The 23681-nt window shown below is 43.7% G+C and overlaps 2 protein-coding genes across 13 annotated transcripts in view; both read right to left on the minus strand.

The window, feature by feature from the left end:
* Positions 1-5190: 5190 nt before the first annotated feature.
* Positions 5191-7090, minus strand: vox (ventral homeobox). Its single transcript, XM_027014167.3, has 3 exons — positions 6081-7090; positions 5730-5965; positions 5191-5534 (listed from the first exon to the last, which is right to left on the minus strand). Exons 1-3 carry the CDS (start codon positions 6325-6327, stop codon positions 5286-5288), a joined length of 732 nt encoding a protein of 243 aa, XP_026869968.3. The 5' UTR covers positions 6328-7090; the 3' UTR covers positions 5191-5285.
* Positions 7091-7404: 314 nt separating this feature from the next.
* The window catches only part of kndc1 (kinase non-catalytic C-lobe domain containing 1), a 28096-nt gene continuing 11819 nt past the window's right edge, over positions 7405-23681 (minus strand). For 4 of the 12 annotated variants that reach the window (XM_027014115.3, XM_035531393.2, XM_035531390.2 and 1 more), the window contains 24 exons: positions 23428-23499; positions 22106-22167; positions 21823-21981; positions 21519-21596; positions 21057-21138; positions 20392-20593; positions 19486-20141; positions 18898-19030; positions 17166-17470; positions 16263-16603; positions 16002-16034; positions 15279-15372; positions 15056-15153; positions 13965-14161; positions 13697-13807; positions 13463-13610; positions 13166-13348; positions 12552-12746; positions 12158-12240; positions 10959-11112; positions 10495-10617; positions 10063-10122; positions 9763-9917; positions 7405-8848 (listed from right to left, as the gene is read on the minus strand). In XM_027014115.3, the coding sequence (XP_026869916.2) occupies positions 8617-8848; positions 9763-9917; positions 10063-10122; positions 10495-10617; positions 10959-11112; positions 12158-12240; positions 12552-12746; positions 13166-13348; positions 13463-13610; positions 13697-13807; positions 13965-14161; positions 15056-15153; positions 15279-15372; positions 16002-16034; positions 16263-16603; positions 17166-17470; positions 18898-19030; positions 19486-20141; positions 20392-20593; positions 21057-21138; positions 21519-21596; positions 21823-21981; positions 22106-22167; positions 23428-23499 (3956 nt within the window). In that variant the 3' untranslated portion in view covers positions 7405-8616. Of the gene's footprint in view, positions 8849-9762; positions 9918-10062; positions 10123-10494; positions 10618-10958; positions 11113-12157; positions 12241-12551; positions 12747-13165; positions 13349-13462; positions 13611-13696; positions 13808-13964; positions 14162-15055; positions 15154-15278; positions 15373-16001; positions 16035-16262; positions 16604-17165; positions 17471-18897; positions 19031-19485; positions 20142-20391; positions 20594-21056; positions 21139-21518; positions 21597-21822; positions 21982-22105; positions 22168-23427; positions 23500-23681 lie in introns of those variants that run through there. The other 8 variants (XM_027014118.3, XM_027014116.3, XM_027014119.3 and 5 more) reach the window with 7 other exon arrangements.

A 23681-nucleotide genomic window follows, 5' to 3' on the forward strand; every position in this document is an offset into this window, starting at 1 on the left:
TTGTACATAAGTTTGCTTTCCTTGCTTTATGGATAGCGTGATCTCTAGCAGGGTTTTTATATTCTTAAGAGTTGGTGGCAAGAGGGCGCTCCTTTCCACTGAGAAGTACTGCCAAGTAGTAGAGTGGAGTTTGTGTTACCAACCACACACATGGCGAAGGCAATAATAGCTTTAGCCAAACCATTTCCTGTAGGCTGTAGTGACTTTATATGACACATTTATTGAAAAAATTGTAAAGTTGTGAAAAATTCTTCCATGTCTTCTTTTGTGAAGACAGCTGTACCAAATACGCAAAGCAGCAATGAAAAAACACATAGTGGCAATACAGGGAATCACAGAAATACAAAGAAGCCACACATAGCGCTTATAAAAATAGATATATATTAGATATATAGAAATAGGTATAATGTATCTACTATGGACACAGTTCTTTATCTGAATGAGTGGTGAGTAATCTTTGGTACTGCAGGAATGGGTTTATTCCGATACCAACACACACCAAGACACTAGCATAGCCTATAGCTTGCATATTTGCATCATTATTTGTCAAAACACCACTAATTAAATATTTATTATACAGAACAATGATCAAATAGAATGACACGGCCTGTATGGTGCATATACCCTGGATGTCTAGGCTAAGGATGTTTTATAGGAACTGAGAACATAGATTCAACTTAAATTGTCCTGAAACATATAAACCATCAGATCTATCAGATGAGTGAAGACTACAGACTTTCATAAACCAGCTGAAAACTGTCACGAAAATTTATATTTCAAGAGAGAATCCACATGCAGAGAGCAGATATGGCACATATGTTCAGTCCACTGAATGTTTTTAGTTTGTGTTGTCCAGGCTTACCATCCGCTAAAACGTCTTTTATGAATGTGGTCTAAATTTCAACGACTGTGAGTACCAGTTATCAGAAAAGGGGTAGAAGCATGTGGAGAAACCCGTCGTGGCTTTTTTGACGCATGCAGGGCATATCGTATACTTGTGAGACCTCACTTTCTTTCCTTATCACCAAAACTAGATTCTGGTATAGCGGTACATACTCTAGTAGCGCCTTTAGCGGGTGCCAGTTAACGCTGGCGTGACCTGACGCGTACCCAGGCAGACTTCACGGCGCCAAGCTTTAGCGCCTATCTAGTGGGTGTCAAATCTACGACTGAAATACCGTTGAGCTCAGTGGATCACAATGATTTAGCTGTTACAACTGCTTTGATGTCTCTTTGAAGATGCAAACGGCCCAGAAGCTTTGTGTCCGCCCAGGCTGAGTCTCACGCTGCTGGATACCACCTGAGTGTATTTGCCCACAGGAGCAGACAAACAGATCAGGCAATGATGCTCCGTGATGTGCGAAAAGCTGCAGCGTGGGGCGCGCTATCTGGCGCCGCCATTCAGCTGTTATTCATACTTAAGATCAAAAAGAGTTGGAAGGAAGCTGGTAAAAATTTCGAGGAAACAATAAAAACAAACAAACAAACAAACATGGCAGTGAGTTCGTTCTCTGACACGATATGCAGGAATTTTAAAGCTAAGATTTTGATCAAAGTATCTATAAAATGTCATTGAAATGCAGTAGACTTATGGAGCTTCGTCGCTGCCTCCTTTATATAAATGTGTTATTTTCTAGTAAAGATATTAACATTTCTCAAACACCCGAAGACTACTTGAAATGTATTTACTTGTTTCGTCCTAAATTCCCTAAATATACGTAAGTTCAAACAACAGTGATTCACAATGTAAAATAAAATTATGACTTTTATTTTCATAAAAGATCTTATTTATGTACACGCTTGTAGTGCTTATTCATATGTACAGTATGCGATTGTTTTAAAGGCAACAAAACAGGGACACGGGAGGTATACATTTAAATTCTACTCTTAAAGGTCATTTTTCGTAATGAAGTGTCCACGAGTGAAACGGCTCCGTTAGTAGTAGCAGGACGCAAGCAGCGACGGTTGAATTCTTTGCTGCGCCATCTGTCGCGGACAGACTCGCTGGCTGAGATGCTGTGGATAGAGCGAGTACACGCCAGGCAGGAGCGAGAGGCGCTGTCCAGTGAGGACGTGGTTCTGAAATGACAGCGGTGACGGGAACACCACATGCGACAGCAGAGACGCGGCGAAATATTCTGTCCGCGTGTCTTGCACCTCACGCTTTAACTTCATTCTTCTGTTTTGAAACCAGGTTTTCACCTAAAGGCACGTTAATAGAGAAAAGAAATAGCTTTTACGTGTGAAGAACATTTAACACTGAAACAGTTAAGCTCAACAGATCCATATACCTGCGTTTCGGAAAGATGCAATTTTTCTGCTGTTTTTCTTCTTTGCGATACGCCTAAATATTTGTGTTTGCTGAAGGTTTTTTCCAGTCTTGAGATTTGGTAAGAGGTGAATTTGGTTCTGACGCGTCGATTCGGTCCCGATTCTTGCTCGCCGTCATCACAGACTTCGCTCTCGGAGCCAGAAGAGTAACCGTAGCTATCTGAAACATTAAACGAGGTAGGCTACGATAAGCCCTCACACTGCCTGAAAGGAGAGACGGAATGAGCATCAAGTCAAGAATTGTACTTACTGGTAGGAGACGATGGGGCCCTGGCCAAATCCTTGACATTGTCGCTCACATCCTCACGATGTGTTACGTATGAGGGGTCCTCATTTGACACCAGAGTTCGTGAATCCACTAAGCACGGCATATGTGACTGGACACCATCAAAGTTGGGACTATGTTCCTGCTGAGGTGCGGGCCTATGAGAGCTCTGTGACAGCCAAGCCACAGAGAAGTTCTTGGCCATTACGAAATCTCCTTGTAGACAGCGCTCTAAAATGAGCTGATCAGACGCAGTGCCCTTCTAAGGCCCAGGCTATATGTAGGAGGTGCTAAACCTGTATTTACTTTGCATAAGTAAAAGGATCTCGACGGAGCGATAAGTTTTTCATTGGCGCTGTAATGGAAGTTAATAGATGTCGCAAATGCTTTTTTCACGCGTTGAGTATACTTGTCATATCCAGGCGCCACTGTGTCTGAGCACTGAACTGCCTATCGACTATTGGCTCATGTGAGCCGAGAAACTGGGGATTTACAACAGCAAATAATCAGTAAAGTTGAAAGAAGATTGATATAATCACTTCAGACCATGAACAACTCAACAGAAGAAATTGCCAGTTCTTCAGATAACTTAGCTGTTGATTTTGCGCTATTATTGCCGCTAGGTAGACGTACGTAACGATTTTCGCTATCTTGCTTGTCCGCAAGCATTATGCACAAGTTGAACCTTTATTCAGCCTACGTGGCCAATCGCCATAGTTGGGCAGGGCTGGACTTGTAGCGTCTATAAATCTAAATTCAGCAAACGCAGCGCATTAACATAATTTATTTCGATTGCTAAAGCCAGCATGCCAAACGTATGTCGACTGCTGAATATGTTTTAGTTTTATTGTCTTGTCTACCCTTGCAGCAGACTCGACAGTGGTGAGCAAGCACACACCAAACCAAAACGTAGGTGAGAGAATTCCTTTTGATGTCTGTTAATGGGACAATTTAAATCAGGCTTTGGCGCCTCGCAACCACAGGACTTTTCCCGAGACGTTTAATTGCTTTCTCGGAAATGTGGAAACCTTTGAATGTTGGTCTTGATTTTCCTCATCAAAAGCACATTAGGAGAGGATGTATTCAAGTAAAGCAGACCGAAATTATTATACAGATACTTTAGAACACGGTAAACTGATTTTTTTACAGCTAGCTTATGTAGAAAGCAATTAATGAGTCGTTTGACTTGCTGTAACTTCATTCTTAAAGTGGATTCGGTTATTACAACAAGTGATTCAAGACATCCAAGTTGCTGGTTTAGCTTAAGTAAACTGAAGTTCTGGGTTTTCAGCGACTTGCAGATAAAATAATACCAGACACAGAAGCTTTAGTAACTGATTTAATGTTCTGAATCTGATTTAGTGTTATGAAATTTTAGTGACTGATTTAACTAAAGAGGTCAATTGGTCATGGATTATTTTTATCCATCGGCTGTATTCAACACTAATCATTTAAATGTATCAGATAATTAGCGTGTGATAAATGCAGCATCATCCACCTTCCACGGAATCTTGGTCTTTGAATAGCACATAAACTCCAGACTTCGTGGAGCCAGTGTCTACGCTTTTAGGAGACAGTGTAAACTCATCAATGAGCAACTTAATTACTACTAATTGTTGGCCATGATCTACTCGTTAGCTCACGTTTGAAGTGCCGCTGCAGAGACAAACAGAATTAGTTGACGCGCATATGAAAGCGCAGTATGGGATCAGCCCTGGGCATTGGTGGCGTCTGCGCCACGCAGATGAAGCACACTGATTTAAATAAGGCCTGTGAGTGTACTGTTCTCATCCATATCAGCACACCAGGCAGTTTAATAGACAGCTCTGAATGTTGTAAATTGATCTAAACTACCACTAAAAACGCAAATTTGATTGATCATGCAAAGCTTTGCAATTCTGCCTAACAAGTTTAAGCCGTAAGTGTGTTTAATTAAAAAAAAAGTGTCAGTGATTTACGATGGGACAGCGTACAGTGTCCTGCACGTTCTATGAACGATGCTTGTGTTACATGCGTGTGGGGAATCCAGTCACAGGACGCGTTTAGGTGCTATTTAGATTATTTCTGGACATTATCATGGTACTGTTATACCGGGGCTGTAACAAACGACACAAATGACAATCATATAGATAAACGTGAATATTACGTTCATAGTTTCTTATTTATAAGTTTCGGATGACTCGTGTGCTTTGAGGAGTTTGAGTAGTGGAATGAGTGTCCCATTTTTGGGGCGACGCGCCCAAGGATAAAAGCCATGATAGTTCATAAGGACCGATATGACTGTCATGACTTGCAGTTAGTTCAAGGCTCATACGGAACACCGTTCTTATCCCATAAAACAACGCTAAGCTATTCAATACTATGCACGTTTTTGTTAACAATTAAACTTTCTTCTGCTGCACCCACGCTCCAGATGGCCTGGTGCCTGAACTAAATATTTATATTTAGAAACTTGAGAAACTTTAGCAAGTTATCAATTCAGAAGAAACACTTTGTTGTAGTGCTAACATACTTTCAATCCTTTCCATGACAAAGACATCAACATTTTGAAAACAAATATATTTATTTTCTCTTAATAAATAAACTTTCTTTCATAACATTCTTTTATATTCCTATACAAAAATACTGTACATATATTGCACATAAAAATAACTTGTGTTTATACATTCCACACAGTTTTTGGTGTAAGTTAAAAGTAATATTGCATAGAAAACATAGAATGGCCGGGTTGAGAAATCATCTGGTGAGGGACGGTTGGTTGCAGGGGAACCAGCGGAAACGGCGTTAATGACGGGCGCTGTCCGCTGAAACAATGGTATTGAACCGCTGGAGCTGCGGACCACATGACAGCGGGCAGAGCGGGGACCAGATACTCCGCTCTCATTTCTTGGACCTCCCGCTTCAGCTTCATTCTTCGGTTCTGAAACCACGTTCTGACCTGTGTTAAACAAAGAACATGTTTAGCAAATGGTCTGTGAAAACCGATGGACTGTATAAGCAACTTGCACTCATATAACACCTTTAAAACATTTGTAATAATAAATGTTATTTGTAATAATTATTTGTAATAATTTGTAACAAAACGGTTGTAATAACCTCCGATCTAATATAGAGTGCAAAGACAGCGACTAACCTGAGTTTCAGAGAGATTCAGCTTCAGGGCGGTTTTGACCCGCTCGCCCGCGTCCAGGTATTTATGTTTGCTAAAGATTTTTTCTAGTTTGTCGATTTGGTCCGGTGTAAATTTGGTTCTGATCCTGCGCTGTGCGCCATGCTCCCTCAATCCCTCAATTTCATCTTCAACTGAGGGACATTCAGAACCGGTGGCCTCACTGTCGTAGCCCGAAGAATAACCACCGTTCTCCGAAACTGAATCAAAATGAAACTTGATTATATACTGCAACTGAAATTCGGTTTACAATAATGTGTATAGGTGCAAACAAACTGGCGGAACAGTGAAGCAACTTGAAACCACGATACTTACAGTTTGGGGATGAGCAGTTTCTCGGACTTATGAGAGTAAACAAGGGAGTGTGGTCCTTTGCCTGGGTGTAGGTGAGCTGCTGAGTCTTGCGCTGCGGGGGAAACTTGCCATAAGACGTCGGAGGCCGCGGTTGCACAGAGCACGGCACATGAGGTCTGAGGAGCGCTTGGGAAGTGTCCAGATCGTGTTTAATTCCGGTCTCGTGATAGCTCTGAGCAAGCCAGTCCGCGGAAAAGTGTTTAACCATGTTTCGGTTCTGGTGTTTCCAGGCTGTCGGATTGTATCCAAGTGAGTACAGAATAGTGTTGCGACAACCCGGCAGGAAGGGCTCCCTATATAAGAGCAGATCTCACTGTGCATTAGCATATGCATGTATGTGTTAACGCCTGATCGATTCTCAATCATTAGGGCTAATAGGTCGTTATTGAAGGCTTTACATATCCTGTCATTGTGTGAAAGCCTGGCGCCACCGAGTCTGTGAGAACATCTCTGGGACATGGAGCAGTCTGCTTATTATTTAAACAAAACCGTGTCAGGACACCAACGACTGTGGCAAACTCTTTGTCTTATATCAAACATTGCCTGCTCGGTGGTGTTATCTACAGTTGATAGCAGTGATAAGTAGGCCTAGTATGATAAAAGCTAGTCGTGCTTACAAAAGAAAAAAAAAGTGTAACATTTTACTTTGCATAATGATTTTAACCTCATGAAATAAAGGGTTATCGTTATATTAATAATATTAAGTCATATTATTCATCTTACGTAACTTTTACATAGATTTCCTTAACTGTATACCGTACAGACACGGCCGTCGCATTTTTTTTCCGTTAGAAATGACAAAAACTGGATTGTTACCTTTATATCTGTGCTAGCTAAACGCGGAACACGTTTATGCATGGCTGCTTTTTGGTAGTTTCTTGCTTTCCTGTACGCAGCTTCCTTTTGTGCATGACACAACGGCAATAACGATCCAGTTCAAATGGTTTTGTAGCGACACGTTTCGGACACCCGGAGCGGCGCCGGCGCCACTGCCGCGGGACTCAGCGTTTGGCCCCGTACACTTCTCAGATCAAAGGGATTACAGTAGCAGTGCGGTTAACTTTGATTGATGGACACTTCACACGCACATTCCAGCCAGAATAAGCGTGATACCCGAACAATGGACTTCTCAATGCAAACGATCCTTGCAGCGACAAACACTTAAATTAAACTGTAAAACCTGTTGTGCAGCTCATGCAGCAGTATTATTTCAAGAAAAACCTTGTGTATTTAATGACCGATCACAATAACATGCACACAGAGCACACAAAAACCAAGCACGATATTCGTGTGGCAAGTTTATTTTCAATATTGTTTTAAATTACACATATTTAAGACAATTATATTCGTGATAAATGACGATACGAAAAGCACTCGCAGTTTGACAAGAAAGACCAATCCTATCTTCTATATGTGTCTCTTAAAGTGTTGTAATCCCCGATTGGGTCTGTTCGCCGATGGATAATATGGTTCGTTAAGACACAACAGTGGTGATAACTACATGCTGAATGTTTCCTTTATCAGTGATCTGTAGCTAGAAAGGTCCGAGCGCGTCACTTTCCAATTAAGTTTTTTTTTATCTCAGGCGCTTTGAAGCTCCTGATTCCATCTGAAAATCTGGCCTCGCAAGAGGTCGCCCGGGAAGTCGCCTCCCTCGGCGTGTATTTCCTCGCCTCAGCGTGACAATTTGGGAGCAACCCCCCCCCCCCCCACGGCCAAAAAAACAAACGAACATAAAGACCTTACCAAAGAAAAAATAAATACGTAACTGTTCACACAAAACAAGACAAACAACCCTGCCCTGCTTTACTAATTGAGAAGAATGTATTATAACATTTTTGAATAATTTAGAGTTGCCTACATTAAATAGACCCCGTGTAGTGTTACAACGGAGTACAGCCTACCTTGTTACCATGTATGCGGCATGTGTAGCAATACTCAAGTTTCAAGTTTGACTTTTATGCAGTTAAGCCATGATTGTTTACAGATCGCTGAATTCATGTCACGGTGGTTTACGAACTCTTTTCACTACATGAACGGGGAAATGTTAAAATGTAAGATAACATTTCAGTTGCTTGCTTAGAAAATGGAAAACGCACCAGAGATGGGAAGTCTTGAAATGCACATTGTTCTCTTGAAGAAAAGAAGGAAAAATCAGACAAAAAAAAAAAGAAAAAAGAAAAAGGTAGGAGCACAGCAGATTCCAGATATGCCATGACAATAACACAAGACTCCCAGCATACAGTGAGGAATTATATGAGATGGGAGAAGCGTGGCTTCCTACTGAAGCAAGCAGAGTCATAGATCTCCAACACCCAGAACCCACTCATGCTTCCCTCCACTGACAGCATGCACTGGGGGAAGAAAAACACATTTTCCCCAGTGTCCAGTTACAGCAAACCATTGTCCAACATCCTTGATACAAAATGCATGTAATTGTCCTCACACCTGCCCCAGATTCTGGCCACTGAGTTGCCTCTGGCTGATCCGCGTGGACTCACTGGAAGGAGGCCTTCACCCTGCGCAGGGTGTCCTGGATGCGTCGCGCGTGCCGCTCCGTAGCGGGCTGCAGGAAGTTGGCGTGGTTGTCGGCGGCAAGGGCGGTCACGTCGCAGGTACCCAGGCGGACTAGGCGAGCCTGAAGGTACGCCTGCAGCTCCAGGTCAGGGGGGTACATGTACACATGCTCCTGGAAGGCGTGCACCTGACTTACCACGCGGGCTATACTCCTGCAGAGTGGGAGAGATGGAGAGAAGTGGGGGCAAGGCACGAGAGAGAGAGAGAGAGAGAGAGAGAGAAGAGCCAGAAAGAAAGAGAATGCATGTGGACAGAGGGAAAGTGTTGGTAAGAGAAAGGAGTAAAAACAGAACACAGAGGAAGAATGTAGCAGTGTTAAGCAGATGTGAATAAAACAAAGGGCAAAACTTAGTTTTCTAAAGAAACGACCATCAGTGAATGCTAATACAGCAGGACTTGCAACACTTCAGCTCAACTTCCCTTTCATTGAGCATGTGAGTGTGTGTGTCCTGATTCAGGGAGACAGCTCGTAGTGTACAACAACTAGCTGTGTGTCCGCCGCTCAACATGCCTACACTGACCCTGGCATCTGCCAACATCACCCAATCCCTCGGGCACCTGGCATAAACCCATAGCCCCAAGCACGCTGATGCTACTGATACACCATCTGGCCGCAGACACGCACGCACACACACACACACAAACATGCACGCACCCACAACACGGGAACCCGATTGGACACAACAGCGCGTGCATCCACCAGCTGTGTCATTACCGCTGACTCTGACTCTCCGTGACCCCTGACCTCTGCAGATGTCTGCCAGCATGGGCATGATGATGTCTGCCTTATGAGATGCAATACTGAGAATAGTTTGGGCTGTCTGTGTCTGCTACAATGATGACTGCTGAAACTTGGGAGCTGTACTTTTCACTGCCGATGCAGTCACCCAGACATACCAGCGTGCTACCCACACAAAGGAAGGTGGCACTGATGTGCTCCTGCAACACGCTCAGCTAACGAGCACACGTCTGACAGATGCGTAGCGCGTTTGCTAACTGCGTTCCAGAAGTTCTTTCACCGCGTCTCTGTCAAACTCGGCCGCGGAATGACTTCACTGAGACCCACCGTAGCTTGGTCCACTTGTATGCGCCGCTGGCCAGAGTGAAAGCACCTATCTCCAGCTGCTGAACGTGCATAGCCAGGGTGTGTGCATCTGGGAGTGTGGGCTGCTCTCTTCTCTCACCCTCCATCAGACACAGACTGTCACTCTTCAGAAACACCTGCAAGGATCGTACATGCCAGCCTCGCCCTGGAGATCTACTACCCCAGAGAGTTCCAACCACGTGGCAGGTAACTGTGCTCTTAGGATTATAGAGTGTAAGTAATTAGGTTGTTGCATTGTGTTCAGATCTCTCTGTCTCTTACCTGTACTGCCCTGAGCTCCTCAAGAACCTCCAACGTCTTGGTGGACAGCTGTTTCCAAGCCTGCAAGTGCAAGAATCAAAGACTGTCGTTTATAAACTGTCCCCTATAAGTAACTAATAGCATAAGCAATAACCCCACTCAGTGCTGAGAAAGGATGGGTAAAATGGACAAGCTGGGCCACTGACTATGCAAATCTTTCTCGCAGAACAGAATAAAAATATCACTCTATATATTGCGGTGCAGTCTTTCAGTAATGCCGCTCAGTAGTGATGTGTTAACTCACTTTACGATCTGACATTTAAAAGGAAACGTTAAAGTCAGCTTCAAAAGCAGGTTCATATTGTATGCAGCCTATTTGAATTGGGGCAAAGTCTAGACTGAGATGTTCCCCTTTTCAGAACAAAAGAGCCTGTTGCTTGGGAGCAGTCTTACCTGTAGCTGTCTGACAATCACGTTCTCAAGGCCCTCAAGAATCTGCATGGCTGTAGCAAAGTTCCGTGTCTCATAACAGTGCTTAGCAATAGAGAGAAACTTGGCAAGCAAAGATGCCTGAGCCTAAAGGAGGACAAAGCACAGCATGTACAGCTGGAAAGTAAATTAACATCCATTTGTCAGGAGAGACAGACTACAGGGCTAAGCTGCACTCATACGTAAAAGAAAAAACAAACAAAAAAACTCCATATTTTTGTCAAAGCCAGTAAAAAAACTCACATATAAAATTAACATTTATATATCAGGACTATGTGCACCCATGTAAAATTCTGAAATTCTTTTTGTATCGACCCAAAATAAAAATGGAAGTACTAACTACTTGTTTATTGATCGTTATTATTTTATCATTTTGATTTAAAGCAACAAATCAAGAATGCATGTTGAAAGGATATTCGAAAAATGACCTTCACAGTGTCTGCGACGACAATCTCAGCCGAGACCCAGTTAGTTACACTTTCTGCATATTGGATCATGTACTGCAGAGGTCCATCTTGCCCTGAGTCTACACCCACAAACAGACTACTGCCCTCTAGTGGCAGGGAATCAGACAACGAACACCTGGCCAACACACAGATTGGGACAGTTAATGACACATACAGTAGGAAGTCAAAAGTGATCAAATGACAATGACCAGTTTATGCTCCATAGAGTGGTTCCCACACATGGAGTCAGCCATGGATAAAATGTATTTCATATTTTCTCTGATATACCCAGGCCACTAGGTGTCAGTATAATGGTTGTTTCAGAATGTGAAAAGAATGTGAAAAAAATGACTTATTGATCCTTTAAATAGATTTTTTTTTTTTTTAACTTCTGTTGAAGATACACAATCAAATTTCAAAATGACAAAGTGATGGAAGTGACATTTTTTTTTTGTGGTGACAGGGATGACGATATGCTCTCTTATTCTTAAGTATAGCTGGGATGGCAGGAACCTGTAATACATGCTCTGAACTCTGCAGGCAGCTAATAGAAGAGTCGCCAGCAATAAACAGAAACGGAATGATACAACTGCACTCTAGACACTAACATACTGATGTTTAAAAACGTTTTTAACAAGGCACATGTGGTACTGGTGTTTTCATTCATATATTATTTTACTCATGTATTACACTTTATCTGTGTTCATAATTTATCTGTGCTGAGCATTATGAAAAGTTCTTGTTCTGGCTGTGTGTATAAGAGGGCCTTTGTTCCAGCCTTTGTTAAGGAGTTCACCCTGGTATGGTCTGCCTGACCTTCACGGCACTGGAACAGAGATAACGCAAGACTGAGAGCCCCTGAAGGAAGACGCAAATCAGCTGGATGTAACTGGGCAGAAACATAAATGTAGGACAGCATGTCTCTTTTTGTGACCAACTGGTTGTCTTCTTTCACAATGAAGATTAATGAAGGGTGACAACACCCATGTTAAGGCCTGTAAAAGTTTAGATGGTTTATGCTGATTTAAACCCATTCTCCCCAGCCTTTGTGTGGTTCATGATCAATGCTAAAGAACACTAATGCCCACCAAACAAATTGCACAGTTTGCTATGAAATATTACAAAGGGCATGGTTTCACTCTAACACTATACTGTGTGGACTACAAAATGCGGATACTCACTTGGAGATGTTCACTGCCTTCTCTCGAACTCCCTGTGCCCTTGAGTTCAGAAAATGGACAGGATGACAACTTTGAAAGATTTCCTAAGAGGGAGATAAAATTAGCCGCTAGGGAGAGCAGAGTGCAGACACTGCTTAGCCAAAACACACTTATTTAACATGGGAGACCCGATTTGGCGAAGAAGGGAGGTGTTTTGTCTCCCTCTAGAGACCAACTTAGGCAATTACAGCACAAGTGTAAACCCAGTGCATCCCCAACAACAAATAAAACAGAGAAAGGGTATGCATGGGAAACGTTTCTAGAAGGATAAAGAACAGGGCAGGAGAACGACGAGGGAGCAGAACTGATAGACCGCAGGAACCGAGAGGGCAGGACCGCACAGGGGTGGGTCTACCTGCTGGAGCAAAGTCAGCTGCTGGGTGGTGTTCAGCGGGCTGTGCTCCGTCTGGCTGAAGGCTAGCCTCTCCTCGGTGTGCACCCCCAGGCCGCTGTAGCAGGGCCGAGGGAGCGCTGCAGCAATGGAGTACACTTTCTCCTTAGGCTGGCCCGGCTGAGGCTCCAGCACGCGTCCCACACGCCATGGGAAACTCTTTATGGAGTGAACGCACCCACACACACACGCAAGCAGCAGGATGCACAAACACGCACACACACACGCGCGCACACACACGCACCCACGTTGAAAGTAGCATTGAAAGTAGATTCTCTCCTCGACTGTCTACAGGAGCCACTTAGGTATAAAATGGCTGCCTCTCGTGCACGTGTGTGTGTGTGTGTGCACGTGTGTGTGTGTGCGCGCGCGCAGCCATTCATTCACATCATAATTAAAATCAGCACAGTTCACACCAAGAAATGAGCAGATTGTAAGAAATTGTAAGGAGCAGAGATGAATTCTAATGGCACTTGCTTCTGTTTCCATCAATAGCATCTCTATCAAACAACATTATACTGAATTCAAAGGCAAATTGTTTCATTTGTTGGTAACGAGGCCAAATCCATCATGCTGACCTTCCTGGCAGCTTCTTCAACAGAGGCCTTCCTGCATAAGGAACAAATGGATTGGACGTCATCATCCTCCCAGCTGCTGATTGGACATCCAGAGAGACATATTACCCTACTGTCCCACCTCTTCTGGGAAGTGTTTCGAAGCATTGAAAGTAGAGTCTCTCCTCGACTGTCTACAGGAGCCACCTAGGTATAAAATGAACACGTAACTCTGGTTCAAAGAGAGAATAACTTTCTCTTTACTTTAGGCTAGGTCGGGTCACCGGCGGAATTATGGGGTCTGGCATCGTGCGATCTCACCTCAGATGTGAGAAAGTTGTTAAGACTTTGATGGAGGCGGGACTTGGACGGGAAGTCCACCAACTGACAATCTCCTATCCAACACTCTAACAGGTCTAAAGTACGATGGTACACCTTGGCACTGTCTGTAGAGGGGTCATCGCTTCCTCTGAGAAGTTGTGAAAATGCATTCTTTGAATTGCCATAACAAGACATTCAGTATTTGCAGAGTTGTGGGCACTGCATAGTGCTTACCCTACTGAGCCTTTAAATTTGTCCATTAAAAACTGAAGGAATTCCTCACGGCTAGAGAAGTAGCGATATGTGTAGAGGAACTGCTGGATGTATCCATCCAAAAGAGCATTTCTGCACAAGAAACAGAACAAGAGAGTTAGGTGTAGGTAGTCATAGGTATAGAGCATTTCATTATATTGTTACAGATGAAGAAACAAATTAATGAATTAACAAATGAAACATTGAAATCATCAGAACATCATAACTGTAAAATTATATTGTTTTTGACCTGGCGTAAAGATAAGACATAAAGCCCTTTGCTGTTCCAGCCACTAGGGGGCAGCAGTCAGTCCTTCTGTGTTGCTCACACACCAGGCTTAGGATGGCTGGATCTTCGCTGGGCCGGAGGTCTACAGCAGAAGTCTCAGAAGCCGCCAGAGAAGGCAGAAGAGAGAGGGCCAATCCCCACTGATCCACAGACAGCACCTGGCATACAAATAAGAGGCATTCTTAGTGTCTGAGCAGGACTAGACTGCCCATAGTAGACCGCCCACTTATCACCCATACACTTTCATAAACAAATATGTTAAGCATACCATGAAGATTGCTAAACATTAGAGTAGACAAGTGCATAAGTTACTAAACTTTCTAAAATGCTTTCCCCACAGCAGGAACATGACTTCTCAGTTTATTTGATTCACTAAAACTAGGACTGAGCTGCACAGAAAGACAGACTAAATAGGCCAAACCTAGTTAGGCTAAGTAGGTTAAATCCTGTTATACTGTCACTTGGAAATCGAGGATATTTAAACACCAGCTGTAATCTAGTAGGTAATCTACACTGTCAATGTTATAATGATCATTTAGTTACTTTTTCAAGATCACCTAAATTTTAGGAGATGAGAAATTTGAGTTTTCTACCATTAGAACATTTTAAAGTAATTGTAACAGTGTTTAACTGTACAATAGTGCTAATAGTAGTTTATAAATAAAGTATTACTTATATTTTTATATTCGAGTTGTAAAGGTCAGAGCAGGGGTTAGAGAGGTTTATCCTGCCGTAGGAGCTGGCGAGCTCCGTCGTACTATTGCCTCTGCTTCCACAGTCAGAGCTCAGCAACAAAGGCCACACGTGCGCTATTGCATTCAGGCTCCATTTGTAGAGTTACAGGTCGGTGGCTAAATAATCTATATGTACCAAAGCCATACAGTTCATTTGACGTCGGGGTATCCTCTATGCACCAGAGGAGTTGTGCAGTTGAAATCAATTTAAGACCAAACGCCCAACATATCTAACAGAAACAGCAAGCTGTCTTAACCACTAACGGCCTAGCTGTTAGCCTCGACTTCTGATGGAGGAGTCGCAAAAGCCGCACATACCTGGAGATATTTCCTTACAGATTTAAGGAACGCTACTTTTGTTCTCAGCTCCTCAAACTGCTCCTTCAGTTTGTGCAATTTTGCCTTTGCTTCAGAACCTGCAGAAGCACAGACAAGCTCCAGACTTAAGAAAACTCAAAGAAACAGCTACATAAACAACAGAATTCAGCGTTTTTTTTTTGCCTGGAAGTTTGATCAGACGTTAGCTTCCTGAAAAGCAGACCTTTATTTTTTTTTTCCTGGTGAATTAGCTTGTGGTAGAAATTTCTGGTCTTCTTTAGATTCCTGCTCTCGATCAGCAGCTGTTGCTCGGCTTCCTGAAGAAGGCATCAAAGGTAACAGCTCACTGGATATGGCTGAGCAGACCACATGCTTAGGTCAGCATAAAAACAGTGTCTTCACAAATCACCTTAACCAAAGCCCCAGACCCAGAATGACCCTGAAATAAAAATCACATTAAAATAAACCAAAACAAACAAAAACCAAATACCCCAAACAGGCATTTTAGGCCAGTGTCAGGTCTTTATTAGACTTAAGAAGAGGCACTGAAGACAACATGCATCTGGTATGTATATACACATATGTGTCTTGGTTAAAAGTACTAATTCAGTGTTCATGAGTTGAATTCCATTGCACTCAGGTGTCAATGACTCTCTCACTATGGTAACAAGGGTTGATGGCTAGTGCTTTGAAGTAGGAGGCGTGTGTGCAGAGTCCAGTTAGCCCCCGTCAACCTGTTGAGTTCCTACTGTCTGAGCGATCAGCCATTTCTACCTCCATAATCGTCAAAGCAGTTGCACTAAACCAGCCCGGTAAATTCTGTCCCTCTGTTTGCAAATATTGGTTAGTGTGTGTCTAACAACATTAATAAACAAATGATTAAAAGAACCAATCGAGTTTACTGGAGCTAATTAAGGTTTCTATTGTCTTATTATATTAAACATACCTGGTAAAATACTGGGTCTAAGAAAGGTGGCTCCTTTTAGTACAGTTAGCATAAGCAAATATTAAAAATAAAGATTAGGACACACTCAGGAAAGAAGAATTTCATTATAACGCTTTATATTCACTTTATGTTCAAAAGCAACATGACATTTCTATAAAAAAGAAAAAAATATTTAAAAACACTTAGCTATACAAAACATAAATATGCAGGAATGAGTGTGAAGAGGGCAGCAGATGTGCTGAACATCTGAGGATGTGCTACCTGTGCCTTCCCCTCCAGGCTTGGTGAGTCACTGCGGGCGCCTAGTTTGCGTGCGTACTCCACCACGTCTTGGGTGAAGCAGCCGTGCCCGTACAGAGCCAGGGCCCACGCAGGGCTGACGAGGGCTCCCAGGCAGCCCGAGAAGAAGGACAGAGGCCTCTCGGAGACGAGAGAGCAGGAGTCATCCATTTCTGCGTCTGAGCAGTCATGGGTGAGCTGACTCTCTCTGCTCTCCTCCAGATCATAGCTCTGGCACACAGCCTCAGCCCCGCACGCGTGCTCACCGGCTCCCCCTGCTGGGGTCTCGCCGCTCTTCATCTTTGGTCTGGCTTCACTCATGTCTGAAACATGGGTGGGGGAGGGCTGGATAAACATGCTGAAGGGAACTGGTCATCTGTACAACTGTGTGCTGGTGTTTTAAAGTGTTTAGGAGTGTGTGCAGCGGCGTGCTCGTGTGTGATGAGAGGGCTATGTTTTGTCTGTAGTAAGCACGGAAGGGAGAAACCCAGTTGGTGCATATCTACTAGGAAGATACATGAGACAGAAGAGGAGGAAACAGCAAGAGGGAGAGGGGCAAGAAAGAAAAGGAAAGAGTGAGAAAGAGTGTGTGTGTGTGTGGGGGGGGGTCTCAGCAGCAGAAGAAAAAGTTCACTTTCCTAAGTATTTGGTTCCCTGGCAACTCTGAGTAAATCAGAAGCATCACGACCTCGCTGTGTTTGGCAGTGCTGAATACACTTCACACTTTACAAGTCCATTCAACACGACCTCCCTGCATTTTATTCTACAATCAATGCAAATTAAACTGATGCAAATATATAAAAAGAGCTGTGGAATGGAGATGCAAAACTTTGTTCTACTCCAGCCTTGACCGTCATGTGAGTTTTCACGACGGGTCTGTCCTACCTGTGCTGTCATGATGGCATTTCCCGTACGATCCTTGGTGGGTCCCTTCCCACGTGCTGCTGGTCTCAACTACTGTCTCGCCTCCTCCTCCTTCCTCAGTCACTCTGTGACCTCGGATACCCTCCGTCTCTCCCTGGCTTAATCCTGGAGTTGCTGTCAGCACTCTCTCCACTGGAGGACCTGAAGGAGGAGCATGGCACACGTTTGCGTCGCTCTGCCCTCCTTCTCCCTCATGCCCCCTGGCATCCGTGAGTGATGTCCATGCCCTTTCTTTAGGCTTTGATGGAGGCTGTTCACCAAATGCTCTGTGTGTGTGCGTGTGTTTTAGGGAGAGAGAGAGAGAGAGAGAGAGAGAGAGATGGACAGACAACAGACAGGGACAACAAGAAAGAAATAAACAGTGGTGAAACAAGCACAGTAAGATAACAGTGAAAACAGCTGCCCTCGCAGTGCTGACATCATGCCAAGAACACAACACAGCTCAGTCAGTCCTGAGAATCAGAGCTCTGCTACTTTTAACAACAAAGAAGTGAATTCAATCTGACAGTGAACTTAATGGGAAAACATAAGCAATTTGATCAGTGACTGAAAATCCCAAACTTTGTGTAAATTTTACGTGTTGCTATTATATACATCATACAAATAAGAGACTAAGAGTCAGAGTTTTCAGGTCATAAAAAGAATAAAATAACCCGCTTCTGAAATACAGTATATTCAAAACACAGCAAAACCTAGTGAAAATAACACATCCAATGACACCACCACATACCAGTCAGATAAAGAGCAAGTCCTATGAGCTCTCCCCGTGTGCCTCTTAAATGCTTGGCAGAGCCTGTGAATCAGCCTGCAGCTGCACTGAGAAGCAGCTAGCGTCCAGAGTTGTGAGCCTCTCTCCCCATCAATGCATCATCTGAACAGAGAAGAGCCTGAGGCCATGTGACTCAGCCAGGAGAAAGGGCTTTTTGTATGAGTCTGACCTCCACAGCCACACAGCCTCCTCGCCTGGCTTTCTCACTCATGTGACCCCTCCGGCTGCACCCCCTGTGAGCCACTTGCCAGCAAGAGGTGTCGGAGGAGTGGTACGGAACGTGTGCCGCCAACTTCCCCTGTGCCCACATCTGGCTCCTGCAGGGGGGGCCTTAACCACCAACCCCCCCCCCCCCCCCCCCGCCGCCCCGCCCCCTGCTGGATGGCACATGAGGGTCCCCGCGAGAGCCCTAACGCCCGGACCCTTCATGCCAAGCGGTTTCCATAGGGACCGGTCAGCCTGGCAAATGGCTGAACGAGTTTTTCTTTTTTTTAAACGCTTCTTGCATGAATGCTGATGTTGAGTGGAGGGCAGCAGCAAGGGACTTGGATTCTTAAGTGTGTATTGTGAAGGTCTCACTGGAGGCAAATTCAAATTCAAAGCGTATGGCTGATGACCATTTTAGGCTGCTCTGAGTACCCTTCTGAACTAAACCAAGCGTGACGATGCTGACTTGCTTTGCCCTGCTCCATTATAGGCTGGTTTTCTAGACATGCCACATTGCTCTACAGTTTCAACACTTGGGCCATCCACTTGGTCCAAGTGTTTATGGCCTTGTAGCAAAATTGTAATCTTCCATCCAGTGTTACCCTTAAGAGATAAACACCCAAAAGGGCTAATGGCAAAGGTAATATGAGAACAGATTTTGCACTGTAGGGATTTCTTACAGCTTGGCACAGAGCCACAAGCTTCAGAGGCACTCACGGAGGCAAGGAGTTGATCAGACAGTGCAGCAGTCCCAGCAGGTCTGAGTCCCAGTGCAGGACACTGAACTTCTCCACTACTGCTCTGCTGAAGGTCTCGAAGTGCAGACTCCTCAAAGAAAGGATGTACTCTCCTACAAGCAGGGAGAATGAGAATTACTCACCCACTCAGAACGGGTCACAAAGGTGATTTTTCTGCACCTTCTCTTTCCCTTTTGCCTTTCAATCCCCCAAAATCCAATAAAGAGGTTTCCAAAAGCAAAATGAGAACATTTGCACTAGCTTCAATTTACGACCTTAGGGCCTATTTGGTGATGGGGTGTTTCTAACTTAATTAAAGTCATTAATGAATTAAGTGGCTATAATTTGATTAACTAGACACACAACCAGAGTATACTGAACAACAGCAAAGAACGCTTAGGGAAAAATTAGGGTTGGAACTATTTTTCCGTTAAAACCGATAAAAAGAAGAGGAGGCTAAACCTTAATATCCTTTTGGCATTAAAAAAAAAAGTTTTCTTCTGTTACCAAGTTAAATTGCATGTACGTCTTTGTAAGTGGAGGCCATGCTGGACATCACATAACTTACCCATGGCTAGCTCCTCCACTCCGTTCTCCAAATATCCGTCAAAGGCGAACTCCTCTCTGACCAGCATGACGACCTGCTCCAGAATGGCGGCTCTGCAGCCTGTGGTGTCTCTTGGATCGAGGGTGTGCCGCGCAGGCTCGGCGGCACCCTGCTGAGCTCTAATTGTCATGTTAATTTTTCTCTTTTTGTGATAAGAGGATGTGCCGTGGTTTTCATACGCCCCGTTCTGGGTAACGCAAGACTCATCACACTCCTCATTCCAGTTTGCCGAGTCCACCTCTAGTCCTGCACTGCGTGACAAGCTAAGGTCTGGGCCAGTGATTGGCTGAGAGATGGCTATCTGAACAGGAAATAGGGTCAGGCATCCTGTTTGGGGGTCTTGCTGCAGTAGGAAGTTGTTGTAAACGCCAGCAGCGCAGGAAAAGTTGGAGCAGCTTGACGTGTGGTTACTGCTGACCTCCTGACTGGCTGCTTGCGGTTTGGGGTAAGGTGGAGAGGCAAGGTGAGCCCTGGAACCAGACAGTGGGGGAAAGTCTTCAATGTGGAGAACTCTGTCTATTTTCCCCATGTCTCTCTCTCTCTGATTCCAGTCCTCTTTGTGTTGTGCTGCTTTCAGAACCAGGTCCGTATTGCTGAGTATATCTACACCTGGGATACTTCAACACAGAGGACAGAACAGGACAGGAATTATACAACAATATTCTTAGGTCTCAAAAAACAGACCATATATACATCAATGGTTCTTAGAGTACAGATTTATAGAATATTTATAATATACTCTTGTTATATACGTGAGTATGTTATTAATTAGGCTTGCATATATTAAGGCATCAAAAGATATTAAGAACTACATTAGCTAATGACATTAGCTAATTTGGCCCTACTAGATATCACTTAGCCAAGCACCTTGTAGTGGGATCAGCGAGGGGGAGCTCCTCCTGTCTTGGCCGTTCCTGAGCCAGCACTATGGGAGTAAAGTGTGTGGCCGAGGAGGTGAAGGCCTTAGGCAGCCTGTTCATCTGCGGGGTCGGGCTGCCTCGGGGAACAGGGCCAGCTACAGGCGCCAACCTGATATCAGCGGCCAAGGGGACAAAACCTGCAAACGCAGCTATAAATGATCAAAAGAATGCTGATAAAATTCGAGAAAATTGTGACAAATGTGAAATCCTGATAAAATTCAAAGACTGGCATCAAACCAAAATGGAAAAACAGATATTGGTGCCAAGATTTTGCCAAAGGATTGCCAAGAAATTGGTGCCAAAATTGAAATGGAAAGTTCCTGCTCCTGCAAGGTTTCAACCCTAATATAACACACCTAATATAACACACTTCTGATGCCCTGCACTGACTAACTCGTCCAGGGCATCAGAAGCTTCTGAATGTTTGTTTGATTAGGGCTGGAACTATTCTTAGTAGGTGGTGTAGACCTCCCGCAGCAGGGCAAGTCCAGGTGGTTGGAACCGAATCCTGGAGGTTTTTACTTTATGAACTCAGACTACCCATCATGCTATAGACAAGTAAACAGGGTACTGAGCAGAGGGTCATAGTCTCAACAAACACAACAAACATACCACACGTCCTCCCTGCCGGACTAGAGCTTCTGAATGAGCCCAAATCTGGACAACTTTCTGCCTCTTTAACTTTGTTGGATGCCTGAAAAACCACAAGACTCAGCTGGTAAAGCCATTAAATCCAGTCCAAATTAGGAATATGTACAAAGATGATCATACTTGCTTAGACTAGCACACATGGGTTAAGTGTGAAAAGAGATGTTGTAGAGAGTTCAATCACCCACACGGTGGACATGATGTTATTATATTAATTATATTTATAGACATTATTGTTTGTTCTGAAAATATAGTTATAGGCACATTATCCAGGATTTGAAAATATATCTTCAGGTTATTTATACAGGGGAGAAAATTGCCTGCCTCCGTTCCATGTCCATATATGTGCCATATGTGTATTTTCTTGTTTATGTGACATAAGTGCAATAATGTTTTTGATAAGTGAACCCACGTACAAGGCTGTACCTTATGGATTCGTCTGATCAGCTGTGTCCACACAGACTCAGCACAGGTACCCTGCCGGGACAGGTAATCACGGCAACTCTGTGGCAGCGCAGCAGAGGGAGAGAGAGGAAGATGAGAATACCAGAACCGCAGACACCCTGCTCTTCCTGCTGGACTGACTCTGACTCACTTAAGTAATGCAACACTGATGCTCGTATACAGACAAAGAAATATCTGAATACATACGATTATCTCAAGTTCTTAATATCTTAAAGAGCTTTCCAGTGAACTGTAAGAGCGGCCGATTGTAGCCACAGGCTGTTACTTTTTTGGCCATCACAATGGACGGCCTTTCGAGTGGCGTTCTTTTGGCCATCTCAAGCAGAAGTCTCTTCAGCTTTCTGGGCATAGCCAGCTTCTGATTAGGGCACAAATGGAACTTAGCTGTGGCCCACAGGATTGCTGCCACTCCGTATACGCAGGCCTAGAAGAGAACAAAGAACACAATTGTCTTTCAAAGCTCAAATACTTCCCTTTTTGTAGAAAAGCGCTACATGAACCGAAAGTGACAATTCACTATAAAAACAGTGGTTACCATTTCATCTAACCTTTTCAGTTACAATACCATGTTCCTGGAATTCAGGAGCTACATAAAAGGCATCACAGGAACCTACAAAGAATAACAATAACAGACAGTAGGAATGAAGCACTGAATACAAGCCAAAAAACAAACATCAAAACCAGATGGTGTCACAGCATTCAGTGCACTTTGTTAGTTAGTAGGGAATGCTTAGTGATAACTTGCCTAGAGATATAATGTTGTTTGAAAATTACAGTGAATCTACATATTGCATCAAATTTAAAATATATAACTAGGCATTCATCCATGTAGTACAGGACAGCTTCAGTGGACATCATACGTCTACTGTACAGAAGACAAAAAGAAATATCTAATAAGACTGTGTCATACAAGTCGATGAACTGTGTGCAGTAGGATACTGGACTTCTAGAAGAAAAGCCTCTGGGTCTGTTTGTTGTTGGTGAAACAGCTGGAAGGTAATGAACCTTCCTCTGGTGTTCATGAAACCACTCTAAATTTGTTGACATTTGTGTATGAGGGCGCCATCTTGTAATCGGCATTAACATCTTGGAATGTGGGTATATCATGAGGGAGCCGTATTTACAAGATAGTGTGCACCATGTAAAGCAACCATTAGACTGAATGAGTCCCATTAGAAGGCCGCCCTTCATTAAGGATCAACTATCATGTTTACCAGCCCCCAACAGACATCGTAGACATTTTTTTCCAAGACATCAGGATGCAGCAATAAGTGTGAAAGACAATTTGTCAGATCATAGTACCGTTACTCCACTGATCAGGTTATGTACGTCTGCGCCCTGGCCTTGGGTACAACTAGTTTTCAAACAGCAGTCCTTCCATAAATGCCACCTTTGAGAATCTGATCACATACAGATTCTGCTGTCTGCTACTTTGGATCAGAGGTGTTTAATTCAGGGCTATAACTGGGGCCAGTTTTTTAACATGACTGTCCATCCACGAGTGAGTTTTGACTGGGGACCACTCTTCCTCGTTGACAGCACTTTCTGCCAATGTCTTCAAGCCAGTTTCCCTTCTGCACTTATTGTGACAGATTCATGCACCATCAAGCTGGATACATGCTGCTTTGAAATCTCAAACATCCAAAAGTTAACCTGCAGGGGTCTTTTACAGCTGACATGTTGCTCATGCCCTCCCCATAGCTAACATAGGTAGGTGCTCCTCGTGATTCTAATCTGACTTATTCAGTGTTTAACTTGTTCATTTAGCATGTCTTGTTTTGTCCGTGTGCTGAATATCTGCATGTATTCCTGAGGTCGCTGGTTTCCATTCATCAGTGAATGTCGAACACTGTGTCGGGAATAGCAGTACCTGTATTTTTAGGATGGAGGAACAGCAACTCTCCTTCACAGCCCACATACACAGAGTCCAGGCACAGGTAAGCTTTCAAAACAGGATACAAAAAGAAACAGAGACACTCTCACATACACAACAAATTACTACAAGTTATAGTGCACAATAATTATGTACTTGATTTTTTAATCATTCAGAATGAAATAATTCAGACACAAGTCTGGCACTGTAACTCTTCCCAAAATAGCCCACAGACGGAAGGCTATGGAATA

The sequence above is a fragment of the Electrophorus electricus genome, chromosome 12, assembly GCF_041902795.1.
Source record: "Electrophorus electricus isolate QZ-2024a chromosome 12, ASM4190279v1, whole genome shotgun sequence".
NCBI classification, from domain to species: Eukaryota; Metazoa; Chordata; class Actinopteri; order Gymnotiformes; family Gymnotidae; genus Electrophorus; species Electrophorus electricus.

What these genes read in the sequence shown, in the direction of transcription:
- vox (XM_027014167.3), bottom strand. Translation starts at nt 6,327, where the DNA reads ATGGTTAAACACTTTTCCGCGGACTGGCTTGCTCAGAGCTATCACGAG. An exon ending in AAACTGCTCATCCCCAAACT is followed by an intron (nt 5,966 to 6,080) that starts GTAAGTATCGTG and finishes ATTTTGATTCAG; the next exon opens with TTTCGGAGAACGGTGGTTAT. An exon ending in TGAATCTCTCTGAAACTCAG is followed by an intron (nt 5,535 to 5,729) that starts GTTAGTCGCTGT and finishes TGTTTAACACAG; the next exon opens with GTCAGAACGTGGTTTCAGAA.